General features: G+C 36.0%; 1 protein-coding gene across 1 annotated transcript in view; it reads left to right on the top strand.

The window, feature by feature from the left end:
* The window catches only part of PTPRD (protein tyrosine phosphatase receptor type D), a 440,423-nt gene that overhangs the window by 236,004 nt on the left and 181,128 nt on the right, over positions 1-23,291 (top strand). The window contains exons 11-16 of the mRNA XM_052645411.1: positions 7,103-7,236; positions 11,199-11,343; positions 14,879-15,184; positions 16,086-16,279; positions 18,651-18,677; positions 22,663-22,780. Of these exons, the coding sequence (XP_052501371.1) occupies positions 7,103-7,236; positions 11,199-11,343; positions 14,879-15,184; positions 16,086-16,279; positions 18,651-18,677; positions 22,663-22,780 (924 nt within the window). The remainder of the gene's footprint in view (positions 1-7,102; positions 7,237-11,198; positions 11,344-14,878; positions 15,185-16,085; positions 16,280-18,650; positions 18,678-22,662; positions 22,781-23,291) is intronic.

Genomic DNA, 23,291 nt, shown 5'->3' on the forward strand with positions numbered 1-23,291 from the left:
ATCCAGCCCAGAATTTGCCATGATGTACTCTGCATAGAAGTTAAATAAGCAAGGTGACAATGTGCAGCCTTGACATACTCCTTTCGCAATTTGGAACCAGTTCCTTGTTCCATGTCTGGTTCTAACTGTTGCTTTTGGCCTGTATACAGGTTTCTCAGGAGTCAGGTAAAGTAGTCTGGTACTCCCATCTCTCTTTAAGAATTTTCCACAGTTTGTTTTGATTCACAAAGTCAAATGTTTTAGTGTATCAGTGAAGTAGAAGTAGATGTGTTGTTTTTTTTTTTTTCCTGGAATTCTATTGCTCTTTCTATGATCCAAAAGATGTTGGCAATTTGACCTCTGTTTTCTCTGCCTTTCTAAATCCATCTTGACCATCTGGAAGGTCTTGGTTCACCTACTACTGAAGCCTCGCTTGGAAGATATTGAGCATGCTTTGCTATCCTGTGAAGTGAGAGCAACACTGTGGTAGTTTGAACATTCTTTGGCATTGCCTTTCTTTGGGATTGGAATGAAAACTGACCATTTCCAGTCCTGTGGCCACTGATGAGTCTTCCAGATTTGCTCGCATTTTAAGTACAGCACTTTCACAGCGTCATCTTTAGTGAAGATTTCAAATAGCTCAGCTGGAATCCCATCACCACCACTAGCTTTGTTTGTAATGATGCTTCCTGTAGCCCACTTGACTTCACACTCCAGGATGTCTGGCTCTAGGTGTGTGATCACATCATTGTGGTTATCCAGGTCATTAAGATCTTTTTTGTTTAGTTTTTCTGTGAATTTTTGTCAGCTCCTCTTAATATTTTTATCTTCTGTTAAGACCATACCATTTCCTTTATTGTGCTCATTTTGCATGAAATGTTCCCTTGGTATCTCTAATTTTCTTGAAAGTTCTCTTGTCTTTTTCAATTCTGTTGTTTTCCTCTCTTTGCATTGTTCACTTAGGAAGGCTTTCTTATCTCTCCTTGCTCTTCTTTCGAACTCTGCATTCCGATGGGTATATCTTTCTTTTTCTCATTTGCCTTTTGCTTCTCTTCTTTTCTCAGCTATTTGTAAGTTTCCTCAGACAACCACTTTGCCTTTTTGTGTATCTTTTTCTTGGGTATCTATTTATAGTCAGTAATATAGTCTCTTAATTATGAATATTAGTGCAGATGAAACTATTACATAATCTTTAAATGATTTTAAATATAAAAAAGTTTTGGTTAAAATGATTATTTTCTAAATGTATGGATTAATCATCCAGAGTTTACATCGCTTTAACTTCTAGCATTATAATTACTTGCAACTAGTTCACCTTGAAAATACGTCGACTGTATGGTCACTGACAAGGGAAGTATTTGCGTTATGTTGGATAAAAACTCTGCAATAGAAAAACACTTCGGAAAAATGTCTGTTAAGTTTTCTCATGTATATAATTATATAAGAATGTAGGGTAACTATATTTTACAAAAGAAGTACAAATAAAACTCTTCTAAAGAAATGTAATAAATTAACACCTTAAACCTGTGCACTGAAATAAATGTATGTTGTTCATGCTAATGGGACAGTCATAAAGCTGTTAAATCCTAATGCGTGTCTTTTTTCTGAACTTTCTTTAGAAAACATATCTGACCTCTAATTCTTCTATGCATTCAATAAATTCTTGGAGAAAGTACTGATTTTTATGTGTAGACCTTAATAGTATAGATCTTTGAAAGGAAAATAATTATATGCATTTACTAAGTAAATATTAATGAGTCATATCAACTTTAAATGTTTTGAAGGAGCAAAGTTGTTATAGAACTATGACATTTTAGAGACATTGTGCTTTAGATTTTCAGAATTTTAAAATCATTTCATTACTATTAAATATATATCAACAAGTCAATATAGGCAAATTTAAAAAGACTGATTTCCAATAACAAAAATTTAAATGCTTTTTCTAGGTTATTTTAGCAATGAGTAATGGAGCTATGGCTATAAATACAACTGTAATAAAATTTAACTTTTTCTTATTGATGTTTAAGGACAGTTGAGAACAAGATTTATGCAGGTGCATGTGTGCTAAGTACTACTTTTGTCAATAATATATCTGTAGCACTTAGAAATCTGACTCCTTGTTTGAATTTGGTTTTGTTTTACCACCACTATAATTCTGGCTGTTGTTTTATTGTTGTTGTTGTTACCGTTTGTCAATATGCTAGATACTCACATTTTAAAATATGTGCCTTACTAGAGCACTAGCTATTTTAACAATAAATTATTTGAGGGTTTTTTTTGTCTCTTCGGTACATTTCATATTTATACTATGGTGAGGTAAAATTGTTTTTTAGCCAGCTTATATGTGTGCTAACCTGTTTCTCTTCTAAAATCTACTGAAATTTGATTGCTTCTAATTATCAAAGTTTAGATGTCATGCAGATTTTCTTTTCACTTTTTATTCATTCTCCATTCTCTCTAAGTTGCCTTCAGATATTTGTATTGAGTATAATTGTATTACTGTGCAAATATTTTACATTTCTCAATGGGTTATAATCTTATTTTAGGGAATTGATAACCCATATTTATATTTCTTTGTGGACATTAAATAAGCAATCAAGAAGAAGGATATAACAGCAACACTTCACCAAATAGAAGGATTTATTAAATATAATTTTAAAGAAAAACTATTTTTCTACATTCTTTTTCTCTTGCCACATGTACATTTTTTGGTTTCTGGTCACAGTTACTACACTTACATTTCTGGGTGAGTTTTGTTGTTTTTGTTGTTGTTGTTCTTCTTCTTCTTCTTCCATATATTTTCCAGAATCAGATTTTCCCATAAAAAGAATCTTAGGTTCATTAGTGAGAGAAATGGGACAAAACAGGAAAGCTCTTAATAGAATAAAAATTAAATATACATAGTCTAACATGAAGTAAATGAGACAAAAGAATGGCAGCAAGTTTGTGGTGTAAACATTGTGAGAGTATTTTATATATATATATGCTGCTGCTGCTGCTAAGTCACTTCAGTCGTGTCTGACTCTGTGCAACCCCATAGATGCAGCCCACCAGGCTGCCCCGTCCCTGGGATTCTTCAGGCAAGAACACTGGAGTGGGTTGCCATTTCCTTCTCCAATGCATGAAAGCAAAAAGTGAAAGGAAAGTCGCTCAGTCGTGTGTGTATAGATATATATATACATGTATATATTGAGAAGGAAAGGGGAGAGGGAGGAAGACAGTCAGGGAAGGAGAGAAAGAGGGGAAAGGGTATGGAAGAAGACAAATGTAAATGTTAATAGAGCCTTTGTAGCATTGTATTTGGTGTAAAATTCTGACCAATGATGAAATTTCCCTGTGTCTCCAAGTGGCACAAACAAAATAAATATGACAGTTGGGAGTCCACTAAAGTGTTTCCTTCTAAACATATATTATGATCATTAGGACTAATTTGTTTGGGGAATATATAAGTCAATACATTACTATCATAGCTTTTTTTTTTCCTTTGAAGCCTCAGCTTCATTGTGGATGTTTCAGCACTGACTAAATGATACTGAGGAAGCAATATCTTTATAAGGTGAACCCACAGTTCCCTGGTGGCTTAGACAGTAAAGAATCCGCCTGCAGAGCAAGAGACATGGGTTCGATTCCTGAGTTGGGAAGATCCCTGGAGAAGGGATAGGCTACCCACTCCAGTATTCTTGAGCTTTCCTGGGGGCCTAAACCGTAAAGAGTCTGTGTACAATGCAGGAGACCTGTGTTCAGTCCCTGGGTCGGGAAGATCCCCTGGAGGAGGGCATGGCAACCCACTCCAGTGTTCTTGTCTAGAGAATTCCAGAGAGAGCAGAGCTTGGAAGGCTACAGTCCATAGGTTTGCAAAGAGTCAGACAGGATTGAGTGACTTTCACTTTCAAATTCCCTAGAAAAGTCTGAGTAGTGTGGGCACAGAGCCTGATATAACAAAAAGATCTTTTAAGCCCTGGTCCATATGCGAGATTTTGTCTGTAGACATCTTTTGCCCAATACAGTATTTTTTATTTCATTTCAACTGTTTCATTTTATTTAAGATTATAAAGAAGTTGAAAGATTTTACCTAGAAGATTCATTATCAACTTCTGTTGAAAAATCAGAAGCTTGGGCAAGACTGAACCCACATCCCACAGGCAGCAGTCTACTGGCTCAGAGCATCACTGACTCCTTCTGGTGGCCCAGGCACTCCTGTGACCCTGTGTCCATACAGCCTTCTCCTCCGCCTGGCATTTCTAGGCACTGGTGTTTCTACTACAAGTTTACAATCTAATAAATTATCTGCCAGCCCACTTCAAAAGAAGATGGTGAAAGCAGAGGAGGAGAACCTCATTGTATTATATAGCAGAGGAGGAGAACCTCATTGTACTGTTTAAAAAGTCTAACTATCCAGTTGCGTGATCACTACTTACTTACTTTGTGCAAGGATAAAATGAACATTTACACCCTCTGAGACTTTGATGTAGCTATTTCATTATTTAGAAAGAGAGGGCTTTGAGTAAAACCAAACAGAATTAGGGGATTAAAGGAAGTGTATGGCACTAAACAAGGATGAAACATCGGGACCTACCAGGAATTTGTTTGAGACAAATTAAAAGCAAAAAAGTAAACAGTTTAAGTAAGAAAAAGTTAATTAGATTCCCACAATGTTTTCAGTCGCTGTCACTCAATTTATTATTAGCATTAGCAGGGAGGAAATATGTAACCGGCATTTATTATCCTGAGAGCAGCCTTTCAATACTGTCTGTGTTGTTAATTCTTGACAGTACTTTATTCAGTTTGGATTATGTCAGAAGTTATCACAAGGTGTTCTTTCCCAGACTTGTGGAAGTTGGAATAAAACTAGAGAAAAAGAAGTGACTGCATACATATGCATAGGCATGTGTATTTTTAGGCTGAGAAAGCGTTTCATCGTCTGAATATTAGAATTCAAACATCATTCCCTCATCTGTCTGATCATTCTTGGCTTCCACTGTTGCTCCTGCCTGTGATTTTGGTATTTTCCTTTTAAAAATAATGCATTTTCTCTTTCATTTGCTATTTGCCAGGTTGTTTTCTTATGTCCCTCTGTTCTACCTTCTCTTGCTCTTGATCCCTTCTTTCGTCCCCACCTCTCACCTCTCAGTGTGAATGATTGTGTTAGGTCACCTGTTGGGCAGGTACTTTAAAAAAATAGATATCCAGTTCAGAAAGTACATTCCTGGAGGCATCAAATTAATGAGTATCTCAAAGCCTGTGGTACAACAGGGGAGAAAAGAAGATTAATTAGAAATATGAAGCACTGATTATTGGTGGCCTTACGCATCAGTCCAGACGTGAGTGTGGGCACTTGTTCACACACACACACACACTCACAGGTTAACAGACCAGATGAGGAATGAAATGATAATTAGGGATCCCAGAAACCACTGTAGGTCCTTTTAAACTTGAATCTCTTTTTCAAACAAAAGGCAGTTTTTTAGTCATAGTGCAGAGAGATGACTACAGAAAGAAAAGGAAGCATTGCATTTTATATTTCCAGCGACTTTCCTCCTGAAAATGATGCTTTAATTATTGTTTAAGAAACTGATGTCATACATCAGCTACAAGTTATGTTGTTTGTACATATTTTTGAATGCTTGTGCTCATTTGCCAAAAAAAATACTTGAGGTGTTCTTTTCCCCTCTAGTGTGGAGTATTATTCTTGTCTTTTTTTTTTAATTTAAATATATACACAATTCTCATGTGAACTTCTGGGCATACGGACATATATTCAGATATGGCACTTTGAAACATACCATAATATCAGGAGTAATGATCAAAATATTTAATGGCCACAAGACATGGGCATCAGCCAGAGTAGACATTGGGCAAGAACAGCGTAAGTAAGGGTAATTGTGCCACTGATGCCCTGAAGTGCATTAGCCTTGTATATAATGGGTAGGGGACCTTGTGGGATTAGGTGCTAACTAGGAGGTTGGTGTTGGTAAAATTTATTCTAATTCAACATTTGTGTAAGGTGTTTTCAACTAGATCCAGTTCTTGATTTCATCTGATATATCGCTGTTGCAAATTGTCTACTGCGTGGATTATATGACCAAGGTACAAATTATAGATGACCTCCATTAAATTCCTATGAAAGTGAAAGTGTTAGTTGCTCAATCATGTCTGATTCTTTGTGGTCCCGTGGACTGGAGCTTACCACGCTTCTGTGTCCATGGAGTTCTCCAGGCAAGAATACTGAAGTGGGTTGCCATTCTCTTCTCCAGGGGCACAGCTCAACCCAGGGATCGAACCCTGGTCTCCCACATTGCTAGCAGATTCTTTACTGTCTGAGCCACCAGGGAAACCTATATTGAATTCATATATTTGTGATTGTAAGTGTAGTCTATAACTTTTTAACTTGTGTAGTAATTTAGCTCTTTCTCACTTGGGACAATATTAAATTTATATTGGGTCTAGCGTATTAACTCATATAAACTCATTTAGAGGTTAGAAAGAATTGTTAGTGTTAGGTTTTTAAATTCTCTTTATTTAGGTTTTTAAATTCTCTTTATTTTACATCTGTTTAAAAATGGGTTGGTAACAAAAAAATACTAATCATTATGCTTGCCTATAGATTTTGCTAATGGAGTGAAGGTGAGATTTTATAAACCTAATTGGAAATTGTTTTGAAAGTAAACTATAGTACTAAAAAATAAGTTCCTCCTAAGTTGTAAAATAGCAATAGCTTTTATGTATTTAACATTTTATGTGATTTAAGCAGTATTCATTCCAAGCACTCTATATAAATCATGTTTATTGCTTACAATATCATCACATTTATTGCTTATAACAATATTATAATAAATATTATCCTTAAAGTTGAACTCAGAAACTGATATATTTACATTTGCTAATTCCACATCTTGCACATATATTAAACCACTCAAGGACAGGACAATATTCATAACATTGTCCTTATCCCTTAAAGGAGAAAAAGTGGGCTTTGTACTCATAGGTTAACTTGGACAGTGTAAGAAACCTTACTCTCCACTAAACTAATACATGTGAACACTGAAAGGTTAAACAGTTAATGCAAGAATTTCTGATTATTTCTGGTGACGATGAGCTTAATCCTTTGCTTTCTTGTTTTTAGTCCCAGGGCAGCCACTAAATTTCAAGGCAGAACCTGAATCCGAAACAAGTATTTTGCTCTCTTGGACACCTCCACGTTCAGACACCATCGCCAACTATGAACTGGTCTACAAAGATGGGGAGCATGGAGAGGAGGTAGGACTGTGCTTCTCACCTTGTCACCTTTCATGGCATCGAGACACTACTCTCATTCTGTTTACTTGCCCAAGTTCCGTTGAAAGGTCAGATAGCTACTGAGGACATTGGTGGAAAAGATTTATTCATAAAAAGAGAAAATTGACCAAAAAAAAGGGAAAGAAGAGTGTTTGGAGACTTGATGGGGGTAGGACAGAAGAGACAAAAAAACAGCTATTGTCTCTAATGGATTTCTTGTTTTAAATTCGGGTTTCCAAGATACTTAGGGAAGTATTGGTTTGTAAAAGAACATACTCCTTGATATTTGGAGATTTCCTTTCTTTGTCTTCTGCATTAAAGTACTTAAGTCACAGTTAACACTTGACTAAGTGAGCTCCAAGGATTTGGGTAGATGAATTTGTCCCAACTGGTTTCAGAGAAAGATGCCCCAGAGCAAATGTTCATTAGTATGCCATTGATTGTTTGATATGAGTGTGTATGTATCTATATCTATAGCAACACCTATTGGCTTCCCAGGTGGTACTAAAGAACCCACGTGCCAATGCAGGAGACACAAGATATGTGGGTCCAATCCCTAGGTTGGGAAGATCTTCTGGAGGAAGCCATGGCAACCCACTCCAGAATTCTCTACTAGAGAATCCCCATGGACAGATGAGCCTGGAGGGCTACAGTCCATAGGGTCGCAAAGAATCAGATGTGAATCAACTTGGTGCACACACGCACACACATGCACACACATGTAATTTGATTAGGTTATGCAAATAAGTATAGAAGAATAGTAATTGTTAATAGTTACTAAAAAGAGAAATAAAAATCAGAATAACATACATTTACAGGTACTATAATAAGGGTTTCACATATATTAACTCAATCCAACAGTAGTACTTTGTCTCAGCCTCTATTATTAGTCTGTTTCACATATTAACAAAATGGATACAAAAAAAAAGTTGAAGTATTTGCCCAAAGCCTCATATAGACAATTTCTAGAATCTGTTCTCTTGACTTCATGATACACTGGCCCGTGGATATACTTTGAACAGATTCTATAAATCACTATTAAGATACATCTAATATTTTCAGAAAGGGGATATATGATAATAATATATATTTCATTTATCATGAAACTCATTAAGTAACATCAGGACAAAAAAGTTTATAAAACTGTATGTGAAAAGTCGATTCACCAAGCCATTTTATTATATCTCTTAGCATTCTTTTTCTTAAAAAAAGCCAACTTCACAAAGCAAAACAACCCTGATTTCTAACAAAGAATACTTTTTTAAGACTCACAAACACAGTGAACTATTACCAATTAACTTGTAGCTCATCACTTTGAGTGCTATACAAAGTTAATGTTAATAAACCTGTTTTATTACATCTCTGAAGTGAGCAGGTTCTAAGAGCGGTGCTTTTAGGTTTAGCTAACAAAGCCAATTCCAATTAATACCTCAAGAAATTCTAGAACTAAAGCGTTGATTTAAGTACTCGTGTTACAAATGTTTGTAGTACAACATAAATTAACATTAAATTGTTTAAAATCCTTCAGTTCAGTTCAGTTCAGTTCAGTCGCTCAGTCTTGTCTGATTCTTTGCAACCCCATGAACCGCAGCACACCAGGCCTCCCTGTCCATCACCAACTGCCGGAATCTACCCAAACCCATGTCCATTGAGTCGGTGATGCCATCCAGCCATCTCATCCTCTGTCGTCCTCTTCTCCTCCTGCCCTCAATCTTTCCCAGCATCAGGGTCTTTTCAAATGAGTCAGCTCTTCACATCAGGTGGCCAAATTATTGGAGTTTCAGCTTCAACATCAGTCCTTCTGATGAACACCCAGGACTGATCTGCTTTATGAGGGACTTGTTGGATCTCCTTGCAGTCCAAGGGACTCTCAAAGGGACTCTCAAGAGTCTTTTACAAAATCACTGTTCAAAAGCATCAGTTCTTTGGCCCTCAGCTTTCTTTATAGTCCAACTCTCACATCCATGCATGAGTACTGGAAAAACCATAGCTTTGACTAGACAGAACTTTGTGTACAAAGTAATTTCTTTACTTTTTAATATGCCCTCTAGGTTGGTCATAACTTTCTTTCCAAGGAGTAAGTGTCTTTTAATTTCATGGCTGCAGTCACCATCTGCAGTGATTTTAGGGCCCCAAAAAATAAAGTCAGCCACTGTTTCCACTGTTTTCCCATCTATTTCCCATGAAGTGATGGGACCGGATGCCATGATCTTAGTTTTCTGAATGTTGAGCTTTAAGCCAACTTTTTCACTTTCCTCTTTCGCTTTCATCAAGAGGTTCTTAGTTCACTTTCTGCCATAAGGTTGGGGTCATCTCCATATCTGAGGTTATTGATATTTCTCCTGGCAATCTTGATTCCAGCTTGTGCTTCCTCCAGCCCAGCATTTCTCATGATATACTCTGCATATAAGTTAAATAAGCATGGTGACAATGTACAGCCTTGACGTACTCCTTTTCCTGTTTGGAACCAGTCTGTTGTTCCATGTCCACTTCTAACTTTCTTCCTGACTTGCATACTCTATTAAAAATAAAAACAGTTATGAGACAGGTGGTGTTTTGGCAATGGTTGGATACTTGACTGTTGGCATCCCTACTCTGTTTTACAAATGTTTATTTAGGAAATTCCTTTTTTTTCTTATTATTTGGTAAGTCTAAAATTTGTGAAAGCTTTTTTATTTGCAAGCCAGAACACCCTAAGGATGTTTTTCCTAGTTTTATATTTGAATTCCCCTTCCCCAATTTCTGGTTTGTGTGAACGCCAAACACTGTTTAATAAAAAGCCTTGTAAGATTATTGATGCCATTACAAGATTACATATTAGTATGTTTTTTAAGGTCTGCTACAGACTCATGTTCAATCTGAGATTGATTACCCAGAGATAGCTATATTTTTACTAAAATGGCAAAGGCAGATTTCAAGCATGAAAATAAGAATTACAACATTCAATTTGAAAAAAACCCTCTTATTTCAGAAGCCCTTTTTGATGTCAGGTTATAGAAAATTTTGTGGTTTCTTTTTCCTTCCTGTAGGCCCTACGATGCAGGGAGTTCAAATCTGGTGCTCTGTGACAACCTAGAGGAGTGGGATGGGGTGGGAGGAGTGAGGGAGGTTCAAGAGGGAGAGGACATACATCATACCTATGGCTGATTCGTGTTGATGTAAGGCAGAAACCAAAACAATATTGTAAAGCAATTATCCTCCAATTAAAAATAACTTAAAAATTAATTTGAAATCAACCTAGAGTAATGATATGGTTTCATATACATTAGCCAGCTTTCTTCAGTAACTAACATCTGATTTTTATCCCTGCCAACCTTGGCAATTTCAGATCTCTTTTATAACACCGTCATGTAAATTGTATGCCAGTTTCCATTGTTATGTTACTTCTGGCCATATTTTCTTTGCCCATACTTGGGTTTCAGGCTGTCATGGGAAATGAGCTAGACATCTCTTCAAATGACTGTTGAGCATAGCCACTGTCAGGAATGGGTGTCAGTTTCTATTGTGGACAATGTCACAACCACACACGTGCCTTAAAGTTTAAATGCCTTCATGGGTGGTGGCCTCTCACTGCCCCTTATCTGATGTATTTGAAACACTGTGACATCATTAAATAGATCCTTGACTTCCTTTTTTCTAGTTGTCTTACTTGTAGAAACTTACATTCCACTATTCTTGCCTGGGAAATCCCATGGACAGAGGAGCCTTCTTGGCTACAGTCCATGGGGTCGCAGATGCTTGACACGGTTTAGCAACTAAAAATAGCAATCTTCATTATGTGATACCCTTAGTGGGGTTCTTGATACTCACTGTTGATTCTGTTTGTGATATTTTAATAACATTATAACCCTTATGACAGAAATCTGATGTTCTGAGCAGTGTGATAAAAATACATGCACAGATCTTAATGAAAATGATCAAGTTCCCTTGTTACATATCCACAGCAACGGATCACCATTGAGCCAGGGACATCTTACAGACTTCAAGGACTGAGACCAAACAGCTTGTACTACTTCCGTCTGGCGGCACGCTCTCCCCAAGGCCTGGGTGCTTCCACAGCTGAAATATCAGCCAGAACCATGCAGTCAAGTAGGTGTCTCTCTTTGCTTATTTTCTGCCCCTTTTTCTCACTAGGCCATGTTGCTGGCTTTTATCCTCACCAACAGACTTGCTAATTCATATTCTTTTAATAGTTGGTAGTCTGTACCAGCAAGTGTCCAGTTTTAGAGATTAGACTTATCAAGACCTTGGTTTTCAGGCTGGGCCCAAATGACAGATGCTATTCTCTCACTTCTGGAATCGAAAGTCATTTAGAGAAGTTAGGAAACCTCCTGGAGAAGGCAATGGCACCCCACTCCAGTGTTCTTGCCTGGAGAATCCCAGGGACGGGGGAGCCTGGTGGACTGCCGTCTATGGGGTCGCACAGAGTTGGACATGACTGAAGTGACTTAGCAGCAGCAGCAGCAACAGTAAACCTCCTTGAGAATAATGGGTAAAAGCGTTGGATCAGGCCCCAGTTAATGAATTATAAAGCTGTAAAGCAAAATTCAAGTTGAGAACACTGCAAAATAGTCAGAGGAGGGCTTAGCAAAGATAGCAAAAGACCAAACTTTCACCTCTTTTAAGGACACAGATTTTAACTTTGCTAATGACCAAGTCTTCATGTCACGTATTTGTTCCCAGTTTGTTGTTAACGTTGCAAGTAGTTCATATGGAAATTTGAAACATTCACAGAAGATCTGTATTTGGACAAATTTAGGAACAATGGAATAATCACAAGTATAGTGGCAATCCTAAATTGTATTTTGTTTCCTCAGGTTTCTTTTCATTTGAGGACTGTTACTCTAAAGCATAGTTGTGTTTATCACAATGGAGGTCATTGTATCTAGGGAGGACTGTTCTGTATAATGTGTTATATGGCAGCTTGTTTTTGATGGAAAGTCTGGCAGCTTATATAATACTACTGTTTGTTCTTTATTAATAAGTTTCTATAATTTATTAAACAACCATTTTTCTTGAATGGTATTTTGGAGTTTCCTTAGATTTTAAAAGTATTGTATATTTTATGTTACTTGTGATATAGTGACATAGATATGTATAAAATGAATATGTGGAATTTCATAAAGAGGATGTTCTATTGACCTAATTTTTAGACCTATCAGAAAACATGAAATTTACAGTTTTTTAGAGAATGAGTTTCCTTTCATATAAGCAAGTCTTCCAGAATTTCATTTTCTATAAATAAATCTTTTCAATTTTTGATGATAAAATTCATAGTTTTCCTCAACACATGATTATTCATATGAAAAGTATTAGTATTCTATTGCTTAATCCCTTACTGATTATAGCTTATTCCTATAACATTCCCTTTCTTCTAAAACTGAAACATGTAAATCAGTGCAGTATTGTATGTCTTCTTTGAGTTCCAGGCAGGCTAATAAGTAATATTGCAGAAGATAACTCTTAAAATCAGACATTTAATTAACAAGAAGGTCACACGCTTTATTATATTTTGCATGTTTTTTTTTTACAAGCTTAAGTTTTTTTGTATATATACATCTAATGTATACATACATGCTTCCCTGGTGGCTCAAATGGTAAAGAATCTGACTGTATTGCAGAAGACCTGAGTTTGATCCCTGAGTTGGGAAGAACCCCTGGAGGAGGGCATGGCAACCCACTCCAGTATTCTTGCCTGGAGAAGTCTGTGGACAGAGGAGCCTGGTGGGCTACAGTCCCTGGGGTCCCAAAGAGTAGGACACAACTGAGCAACTAAGCACAGCACAGCAAATGCATATATAGATACTTATATACAGAGAGACAGAATGGACTTTTGTAACCACATCAAAAGCTTATCTACTCTTTATTAGAGTTTCAAGTGATGTTGCATATACTGTCCCAGAATAGGAGGTCTGAAAGTAGGAATGCAGTGAAAACCAAATCAGTTTTTTAAAAAGAATTACAAATGAGTCTTTGCTGTTACATGAACAACTCAATTTATTATGAAGGATAGTGCATATGAAATAGTTTCATAATTTGAGATATAAGAACCTATAGTCAGAATCAATAAAAATGATGTTCTTGTGATTTTGCAAATCTTATACCAGATTTACAAGGCTGTTTAATGATAATTTTCTTTTTGTCTGTACAAAGATCTTTTCATTTTGACTGCCTATAATGAAGAACACAAGACATGTAAATTAAGAAAGACTGATAATTGTCTATGTAATAAGATATACTTGACACTACATATTATTAAGGTTCACAGAATATAAAGAACTACTTAAATTGCATGTTCAAATACAAAAAAAATAGAAATGTTTTACTCTTCAATCATATATATTGTCTTATATAATATATATATGCATACATATTTACATATATTTCATCTAAATTCTGTGTGCTTCTTTAGGAATATATATTACTAACTTGAAAAAGTAACTTATAATAGTAGTCACATTGTTCTTTCTTGCTTTTTTTCAAATAATGATATGTTTGATTTATTTGATGGAAAATAATTACTCAGAAGGTGACTAGTTTATATTAGAATGGGCACTAAGAAAGTTTATCTTTTAACTCTCATGTAAATTCTACTTTATATGAATAATTACGTACAAAATGAAAAGAGCTACATACAAATTGGAAGATAAGTCATATCTTTCCCAGATGGTTCTCAGGATTTTTTTAAACAGTTCTTTTTAATGGCTGTGTTATTGACATTTTGTAAGGGATAGATGATTTTTATTGATTTTACCAAAATTTGCTGGTGGGATCTAATTCTTCACTAGCAATGATGTCCCAAGAAGAGTTAAATTTTTAAAAAAAAAAACTGGAAGCTGACATAGGGTAAGTACAAGTTACAGTCAGAATCAACCAGCCTGAAATTTGCCCTCGGGTAGGTAAACCTTGGACTGCATTTTCATCCTTTATCGATCTGCATGCTCACTGTCTATGGGCTATGATCAGTATTAGGCTAACACTTCTCATTAGAACTGGTCAGAATACTGATTTTCAGATAGTCAGAGGGAAGGAACCCTTTTATGTTTGTTCGGCTTTTATTTATTTCTCTTTTTAAAATTTTTATTGGCAGAAGGGCATCTAACAGTTATTGCCACTTTTCACACTGAAGAACCTTTTTGCAAATAAATACTGTATATGAATCAGAACGCAGTTCAGTAGCCAAAGCTTGAAATGGCGTCTCTTAAACATCATCAGACTCTCATGTAACAAATCTTGTACTGTTTGCAGCTTTTTATGAAGTTCGATAGTCTGTAAAATAGGGCTGGGGAATACTGAGGGATTGTTTTAGAAGAAGAATTTAAATTGCAGGTAGGTAACTTTATTTGAGGCTCTGTTACCTTAAGATTTCATTTTCACATATTCCCCCCACCCATTATTTAACAATTATTTTTGGTCATTTATTCATTTTTTGGTTTATTCATATTACTAAGCCAAGGTTCATAAATTTATCTTTAAAATTTTAAGTTTCAAAGTCTTATTTTCATTTTGTTGCCCTTCTTGTTCGTCTATTTATTTTCGCCTTTTCTTTTGTTTTATCATTTTTTTTTTCCAACCACTCCTGTCCTTTCACTCAAACCCTCCTTTAACTCACTACCAAAATAAGAGCCGTCAGCTCCTCCTCAAGACATTAGTTGCACCAGTCCAAGTTCCACTAGTATTTTGGTAAGTTGGCAACCTCCACCAGTGGACAAACAGAATGGCATTATTACTGAATACTCCATCAAGTATACCGCAGTGGACGGAGAAGATGACAAACCTCACGAGATTTTGGGAATCCCTTCGGACACTACCAAATACCTTTTGGAACAGCTGGAAAAATGGACTGAATACCGGATCACTGTGACAGCCCACACCGACGTCGGCCCTGGCCCTGCGAGCTTGTCCGTGTTGATTCGAACCGATGAAGATGGTATGTTGCCTCTGCTCCATCAGTTTGCACCCTTCTACCACGGTCTTGCTCTGCTGTCTTAGGCTAACAGTAATGTGCTTTTCTCTGCTCATCTTTTTTTACCCAGTGTCACTGTAACTTCAGCAATTTTTGCTAAAGACCTATCTTTGCTACAGCCTGGGAATCTTTTTTTGTTGTTTTTGTTTTTGTTTTTAAAATCTCAACACAGTCATTTGCTTCCTTTTTAAAGAACAGTTTGCTCCTGTGACCTTGCAATCCAGGCCCTTCTCTGTACCTCCATCTAATGTCTTCTGCATTTTTCTTGGCTTTTTGTAGTCGCTACTTTTACATTTTGATGTTAACTTTTCAAAAGCGCCTTCTTATCTTCTTGTTGCCTTTTTGTCTTGAACATTTCAGAGACAGTGATGCTCGACATTCAATTTTTGGCATCTGTTGTATGGAATACCTTTGATATGGGAAAAAAAAAAAAGAAGAAAATCCATATAATCAAGAATCTTTTTATTCTGCTAAAAAAGAAACCTAAAAAACACACACAGCAATCAACAACCAGTTTTTGTTATTATTTCAATGCTATACTTCTTTGTGCTTTAATGCTTTGAACCTCAAAGCATCTTCCTTGGCTTTTGTACATTTTTTACATGTTTTTCTATTTCTCTGATACTCTTTTTTTCTTCCATTTTTTTTCGTTTTTTTTTTTTTGGCATTGGTCATGCTTTTTGATCTTTTCTTAAAAGGTAGAGCAGATTGGTTGAGCATTTTCATTGGTTGAAAATGTTTGTATTCCACAAACAAACATGGTGGGGTCTACCCATATTTTTTTTTTAAACCTAAGTAAAGAAAATGCTCTGACTGGGTGGGACAAGTGCCTATAATTTTCTTTTATCCAATGATGTTGTTCCAGTTCCTAGTGGTCCTCCTCGCAAAGTCGAGGTAGAGGCTGTCAACTCAACATCTGTTAAAATCTCATGGCGCTCACCTGTGCCCAATAAACAGCATGGCCAGATAAGAGGATACCAGGTGCATTATGTGAGGATGGAAAATGGTGAGCCCAAGGGCCAGCCCATGCTGAAGGATGTCATGCTGGCTGATGCACAGGTAAGCATCTGAGAAATTATATAGGTATACTTTTATAGGATACATCTATTTTAGCCTGTACCTTAAAATGGGCCCCGTTTTCATTTTTTCTTTGATATTTTAAAATGTCTATACAAAATTCTAGATTCTTAAGAAACTTGAAGTATAATTGATTTGCAGTGTTCTGTTGATTTCTACTGTACAGCAAAGTGATTCAGTGATACAGATAAAGACAAAGATACAAAGGTTTGCCTCTGCTAATCCCAGCCTCTCACTCTATCCTTCCTGGACCCTGCATCCCACTTAGCAACTAGAAGTCTGTTCCCTATGCATGTGGAGTCTGTTTCTGTTTTGTAGATAAGTTCATAACATTCTAGCTTTAAAAACACACAATCCATATTTATCTTTTCAGAGTTGACTTCAAGTGAGGAAGTGAATTGAAATGACACGTATGATTCAAAACACAGAACATTTTTTTTTTAATACAGATACTTGGCTCTCTACAGCTATTTCTCAGTTTGCCTTTCTGACTTAAAAAAAAAATTGACTTAATTAAATCAAAGGGAAGAATTTTAAACAGCAGTTTTACTTATAGTCTCCTTTCTGCTGTGCTAAAAGTATTTGAAACTCAATTAATCTGTAATTTCTAAATGAATGCCTTCTTTTACTGAAGAGTAAACATTTTTTGGTGGGGAATGTATCCAGACAGTATTCTTATCTGTCATTTATTTACCAAATTACATATTTAATTAAAATAATTATTTCATTTCCCAGAAAATGAAGATAATGATAATGACAAAAATTATAGAATTTCCCAGGGAATTAATAAGATCCTGTATGTTGAGCCAGTTAAAATTATTAAGTGTAGTTGAGTTTGTGAGAAATTCTTTCAAGCCAAAGGCAGTGATTTATAACCATATAGTCACAACTTGGTTTTGTAATAAGTTATTTAAAAGAGGACTTTATATTTTTTTCAATTTTTAAAATAAACTAGAAGTGAATCAAAAGCAATACCGTAATAAATCTACCTGTACATATTTTTCTGAAAAGGAGAGGAAGATTGTAATTAATAAGCATCCTGCTAGGGATTATACATATCCCATGGACTAGTTTACCTTGTTCTAGTAGTGATTGGGTATGAGAATGGAGTGTTTTGCTTATTCAGCAAAATTGGTAGCTGGGCCTGGAAATAGATGGGATTAATGCAAATTTGAAATTCAGTTGAATTCAGTTGAAAATTCCTTCTTTTGTATGAAAGTAGGGAAGATTATGAACAAAGTGGAAAACTGTTGTACTGAATTGCTACATTTTGCCTTCTTTTCTCTGTGAAAATAACAGGGCAATAAATATCCCAGCTTTTTACCCCAGAGTCTTTACTTCGTATTTATCCCAAAGTCTTAACTCACAAAGGTGCTTATTTGCTTTAGCTATAAAGCATTCTAACTAAAAGGAATCTAGCTTAGTGACTTATTTACCTCAAAAATCCAGTTGTATGGTTTTTGTTTGAAGGACATTTCTATAAATTTAGTTGGAGATTCATAGTTTCCCATAATATTCCGGAGAAAGCACTATTGATTTGGCTTTTAATAAATATTTATTTTGTACTACCCATAAAACAGAAAGTTTTTATAAAGTGTAGCATAAAAAATGCTCATGTTTTATTTGGTGCATCTGTAGTTTTGAAAAATAAAGTGATATGACCATCATGTTTTGATGTCCTTCCTCAGTTCTTAGATAAGCTTACATTACGGATCAGTAGTTCTTTTGCTGTTTTCATTGGGAATATGGTAGTCAATGAAACCATGGAATGCAAAATGCCTTAAGTGTCAGCTCAGTCTTTTTTTCCCTCCTCCTCTACCTTGGCTTTCCTTTCTTATTTTGCTAATTTTCCTTGTGTTGTTGTTCTGGTTTTTGGTTGATTTGTTTTTTGCTCATATCATGTTCTGATAATTCATTGAAATTTTTTTTTTTACATATAGGACTTCATTGATGTACATTTTCAATATAATGAAGATGTTAATCTAAATAGTAACTTGAATTGCATAATCTAGATAGAAATCAAAATAAATGTCACAATGTAGTGTACATAGCATTTTGTATGCCTTATTGATCTGTTCCAATGAATTACATATTAAAAAAATTAGTTGGTTTTAGTGATAACAATATAGAGTATATTTACTTTAAATTTCTCAGTTAGGAGTGGAGGTGGCAGCATAACACTCATATACTGTTTGGGATTTTATTGTACACACCTCTTCAGTTGCTTATTTTTTCTATTTTTTTTTTTTTTTTTAGTCTAAGGAGGGTACCATTGCCTTTATCAGGCTACAAACTTCTCTTCATTTCTTTTTATTTTGTTTCCCTCCTCCCCAACCTTCTTAATCTCAATCAGTGGGAATTTGATGATACTACTGAACATGTGAGTAATTTTTTGCTGCTCTGTCGAAACAGATTATAAATGGTTGTTTTTTACTGATACTCCCCTTTCATTTATTTGTACTGTGACATCACAGTTTGCTTGGATGCATGAACTAACAAATTATTTTTTAAAGTGTTTTCACTACATGGTATACTTATTTTTTTAATTTTTTTCCCCTCGTTGTTTTGTGAAATTGATGTGGTGCTATTGATTACATAAGAAATATCATGAGTTCATATTGTTTGATGGCTGTTACTAACTCTGCCTTGTGACACAGTTAGAGGAGGCATGCTTTAAGTGGAGGTATCACAGACTGGAGATGTCTAGTTTGTTCTGGACTGCTCATAAATCCTGCTCCAGGGTTGCATATTCAGTGCATAATATGATCTAAATCTGGCACCAATTAACTCTATCTAGAAATGGCAGTTCTCTGTTGAACCCATACAAATTTGAGTGAAATTGCGTGAGTGGAAATGCCAAGAAGTAGGAGGCATATTACTGAGTGAAGAATTCTTTAAAAATACTGTAATGAGTGGACTGTTAGTCTGTTTGTTTTTATACTGTTGTTTTATATTGGATGACACTGCCTACTAAGTGCTTACAGTCTGGGTGGCTAGGAAGGATGTAAAGTTCAGAAAAGTTCCATGAATACAACCAATGTGATGCCCTCAAGCAATATATGAATAATTAGTATTTAAATGACAATATCAGTTCGAGCTGTGAGCTTAGAGACAGAGCACCAGGATGGTAGACGTCCTGAAGCTTATGTGAGAATTCATCCCTGATGAGTAGGGATTAAAGAGGTAATCCCTGGGTGTCTGTGTATGTTGCGGAGTTGGAAGTGAGAATGTACTTATTGAAGTTCATTCTGAACTCAGCAGAAGTAGACATAGATACAAGAGTGTGACAAAAGTCAGCTGACAATGAGCTTGGCAGTTTGACAGAACTGAAGAGTTCAAGTTATTAAATACATTATATTTTAATATGATGTTGGAAAAATCCAAAGTGAAAAAGTGAAAGCTGCTCAATCAGGTTAGACTCTGTGACCCCAAAAACTGTAGCCTGCTAGGCTCCTCTGTCCATGGAATTCTCCAAGCCAGAATACTGGAGTGGTTAGCCCTTCCCTTCTCTAGGGGAAAAATCTAATATTTGAAGCTAAAGACCTGATCTCTAACTATTCAGTAATTGAGAGATTTTTTAAACTGTTAAAAAAGAGCAATAAGATAAAGACTGGTAGGAGGTTTTCTTTCATTTGGTAAATAAATATTTTTTGCCAAAACACAGGTCCCTTATAGGGGTTCTTAGTAAATATGATGATCAAGTTATCACTTCTCATGAAATCGACACTGTAACAGTGTTTTATAAACTTCTTTGATCATAACCCATAGTAAAAAATGAATTATTTGCCATGACCAATGCATGTGTATGTTTAAAATAAAGGTTTCACAAAGTAATACCTTACTTTTAAATATATTCACATTTTAATTTTCAAGTATATCCATTTGTTTAAAAAATGCTGGTCTTAAATGGCTAAATTCATTTCATCAGCTACTAAATGGGTCGTTACCTGCAGCTTAAAAATCAATAACTTCATGGATAGATTAAGAGAACTAATACAGTTGATAAGGAAACAAGTAAACAGTTCTTTTCCTAAATCATGAAGTGAATTTTTTTTTAAAGTGGAGTATCAGAAATGAAAAAGGGAAAGTTATGATCAATATTTTAAAGGAAGAATGAACAGAAGCATACTAACTAGCTAAGAATTTGAGGGAGACCATTGGACCAAAGATTGTTCATAAGTTTTGAAGATGCTTCATCATTCGTTAAAATATGGAAATATTTTATGGAAGAAGGGGACTCCACTTCTGGGAGTAACATGTACTTTAGTTAAATTGAATTTGAGGTACCATTTGACAGTTAAGGGAAACTGTCCAGCAGATATTTCCAATGTATATACTGCTGGGGCCCTGGGGGAAAGTCAAGGCTAGAGATGAATTTAGGATATAAACAGACAAAATTCTCTAAGTTTTAGAAATGAAACTAGTTTGTTTGTTTTTTTTTAGGACTAGGGAGAAAAGCAGCAGATAAATGACTGTGTCAGGACATTTGGGAATGACAGCTATTGGCAAGCAGGGGCAAGAATTAGGGTGCAGAATGGAATAGGAGGATACAGAGAGAGGAATAGTGGTTATGATGTCAGCCAGAGAGGGTGTGGAGACCACCAAGGTAGTACAGCCACAGCTTAAAGTGATTCAAGCAAAGAGAGGTATGCTAGAGATTAGACCACTGAAGGTTTGAACATTTGGACTGGCACTACTTACATTATCCAGTCACAACCTGTGTGGAAGGAAGGTCATGTGCAAATGGTTAACTTCAGTTTTATAAATGAGAATCTTAGAGAAGGCTCAGCATTTGTAAATTACTTGCTTCTCAATTTAGTGATAGAATCAAGCTTCGCTTCTTTTTTCTCCCAACCTAGCCTGTTTTCATCAGTAGTTCTGTGACACGAGGGAGACCTTGGAAATAATAATGTTGAGATTTACCCATGCTAATTTTTGGAATTTCCAGTGTGCCTACCATAATTTTAAATGTCACTCTGGAGTGGTTCACTTAATTTGTATATTCTCTGTGATGTTGGTGAAACCATTCCTAAAGATACAAATCTCTCTCTCAAATTTAGTCTGTTCATCTGATAGAATAATTTTTCTTGGTCTCTTCAGGGTGGTATCTGAAATTTTTGAATTTCCACACTGGTGAGATTCCTACTCTTTTGAGAAAAGCACATTGTCAAAAGCTGTCATCCCTGGGTTCAGATTCAACCATTGATTTCTATGGTGCCCTTTACAGCCTTGCACAAAAAAAGTCCCACTGTTTTCCATTCACACAATGAAATCCATTCACTAAACTCTCACATGCATTGTCTTTAGATGCAAAAGATGACAGTCAATATTTTCTTAAATTTGTCCATATCGAATTTGAAAACATAGCTGTGCCAGAAATCTGAAAAGTTACTTTTTAAATTGTTGTGTGTGTGTGTAGCTCCAAAGAAAATACCAAAACATTAATAGCCAGCACTCTATTTAAAGAATCATGTAACTTCCAATTTGGAAGAATAATTCATAGACTATCTACTCTTACAATCATCATAACTTTGGGTCCTTACTAAGAGAAAGCTAATAGTTTTGATGGATAGTTTGTGGTATTTAACATTTTCAGAATTGATTGAGCATATATCCGTGATGTGATAGAACAAGATCCCGATATGTGGTTTTATGACAAGGCCTCAAATCTACAGATTGTTCTCCTTAGTTTATAATAATTTTCATTCATAACCTATACAACTAACCAGTAATATATTATTTGAGTCCTGAGAAACTTCTGTGGCTATTTAGGTCCAACAGACAAGCCACTTGGCAAGATATCAGTATTTACGTGATTAAACATACTGTTTGGCATCAGCGCCACTAACAGTCTGAGGACCAGGCTACGATGGAAGCACATGGATTGTGGCTGGAATATCATAACAGCTAGAGTATGAACTGCTCACTACAAGCCAGACATTGTTTTAAGTGTTTACCCGGTATAACTCATTTAATCCTTTAATAGCCTAGAGGGTCCTAGCATCCCAACTTTCACACGGAGAACTGAGGCACAGATGGGGTGAACTCACTTGCCCTGGGTCACCAAACTGGTAAATAAGGAAAGGCAAGTTTAAATCCAAGCATTCAGGCGGTCTGACTCCAGTTTTTGTGGTTTCGATTATTACCCCTTAGAGCTGCCTCTGAGGATGGCTGAAGACCCCATTTCAGTGTCAGCATGAAGACCGATCTTCCACAGCATGAGCTCTAGGCATGATGCGTCCAGTGCTTGGCATGGCTGCAGGGAATGTGCTTGCATGCACAGCATGAAGGCGGATGCCTTAGTTTCCCCCCAGGGCAACTGTAGCATAGTTTTGAATCATTGTTATTCTGTTGTATCATTACAGGACATGATTATTTCTGGGCTACAGCCTGAAACTTCCTACTCCCTCACTGTCACAGCTTACACCACTAAAGGAGACGGAGCTCGCAGCAAACCCAAGCTGGTGTCCACCACAGGGGCAGGTAACCACGTCTATGCATATATATGTCTTCAATATGTTTCAGGCAACAATAATAATTTTCCAAATGGTATGGGTGGCTTCTGTTAGAGGGGAGAATGGACTGTAATCAACTTTTGTGAATTTTGATATATCTTAAGTAAGGTAAAATAATTGAAGAACCCGCTTTGCCCACATTATTTAATCACTCATTCACCAAATATTATTTGAGTACCTACTGTTCATCAAGAACTATACCGGTACCTGAAGAACAATCAAAAAACAGAAAGAATCTGGCCTCCTGAAATTTATTTTCTGACTGAGATTGGATAATTAACAAGTGAACAAATGAGTTTTATAATAATAAAGTGCCGGGAAGTGATAAATTATGAAAAGAAAGATATGCAGGCATACCTTTAGGCAGTTCCTAGGGGCAGTTTTAGAAACAGTGATGTCTTTTAGAGGCAGGATATTTGAGCTGAGACTTGAATGGTGTGAGGGAGCAGATCCCATGAGGGTCTGGAAGGCAGATCATC

Source organism: Budorcas taxicolor, chromosome 8 (genome assembly GCF_023091745.1).
Source record: "Budorcas taxicolor isolate Tak-1 chromosome 8, Takin1.1, whole genome shotgun sequence".
NCBI classification, from domain to species: domain Eukaryota; kingdom Metazoa; phylum Chordata; class Mammalia; order Artiodactyla; family Bovidae; genus Budorcas; species Budorcas taxicolor.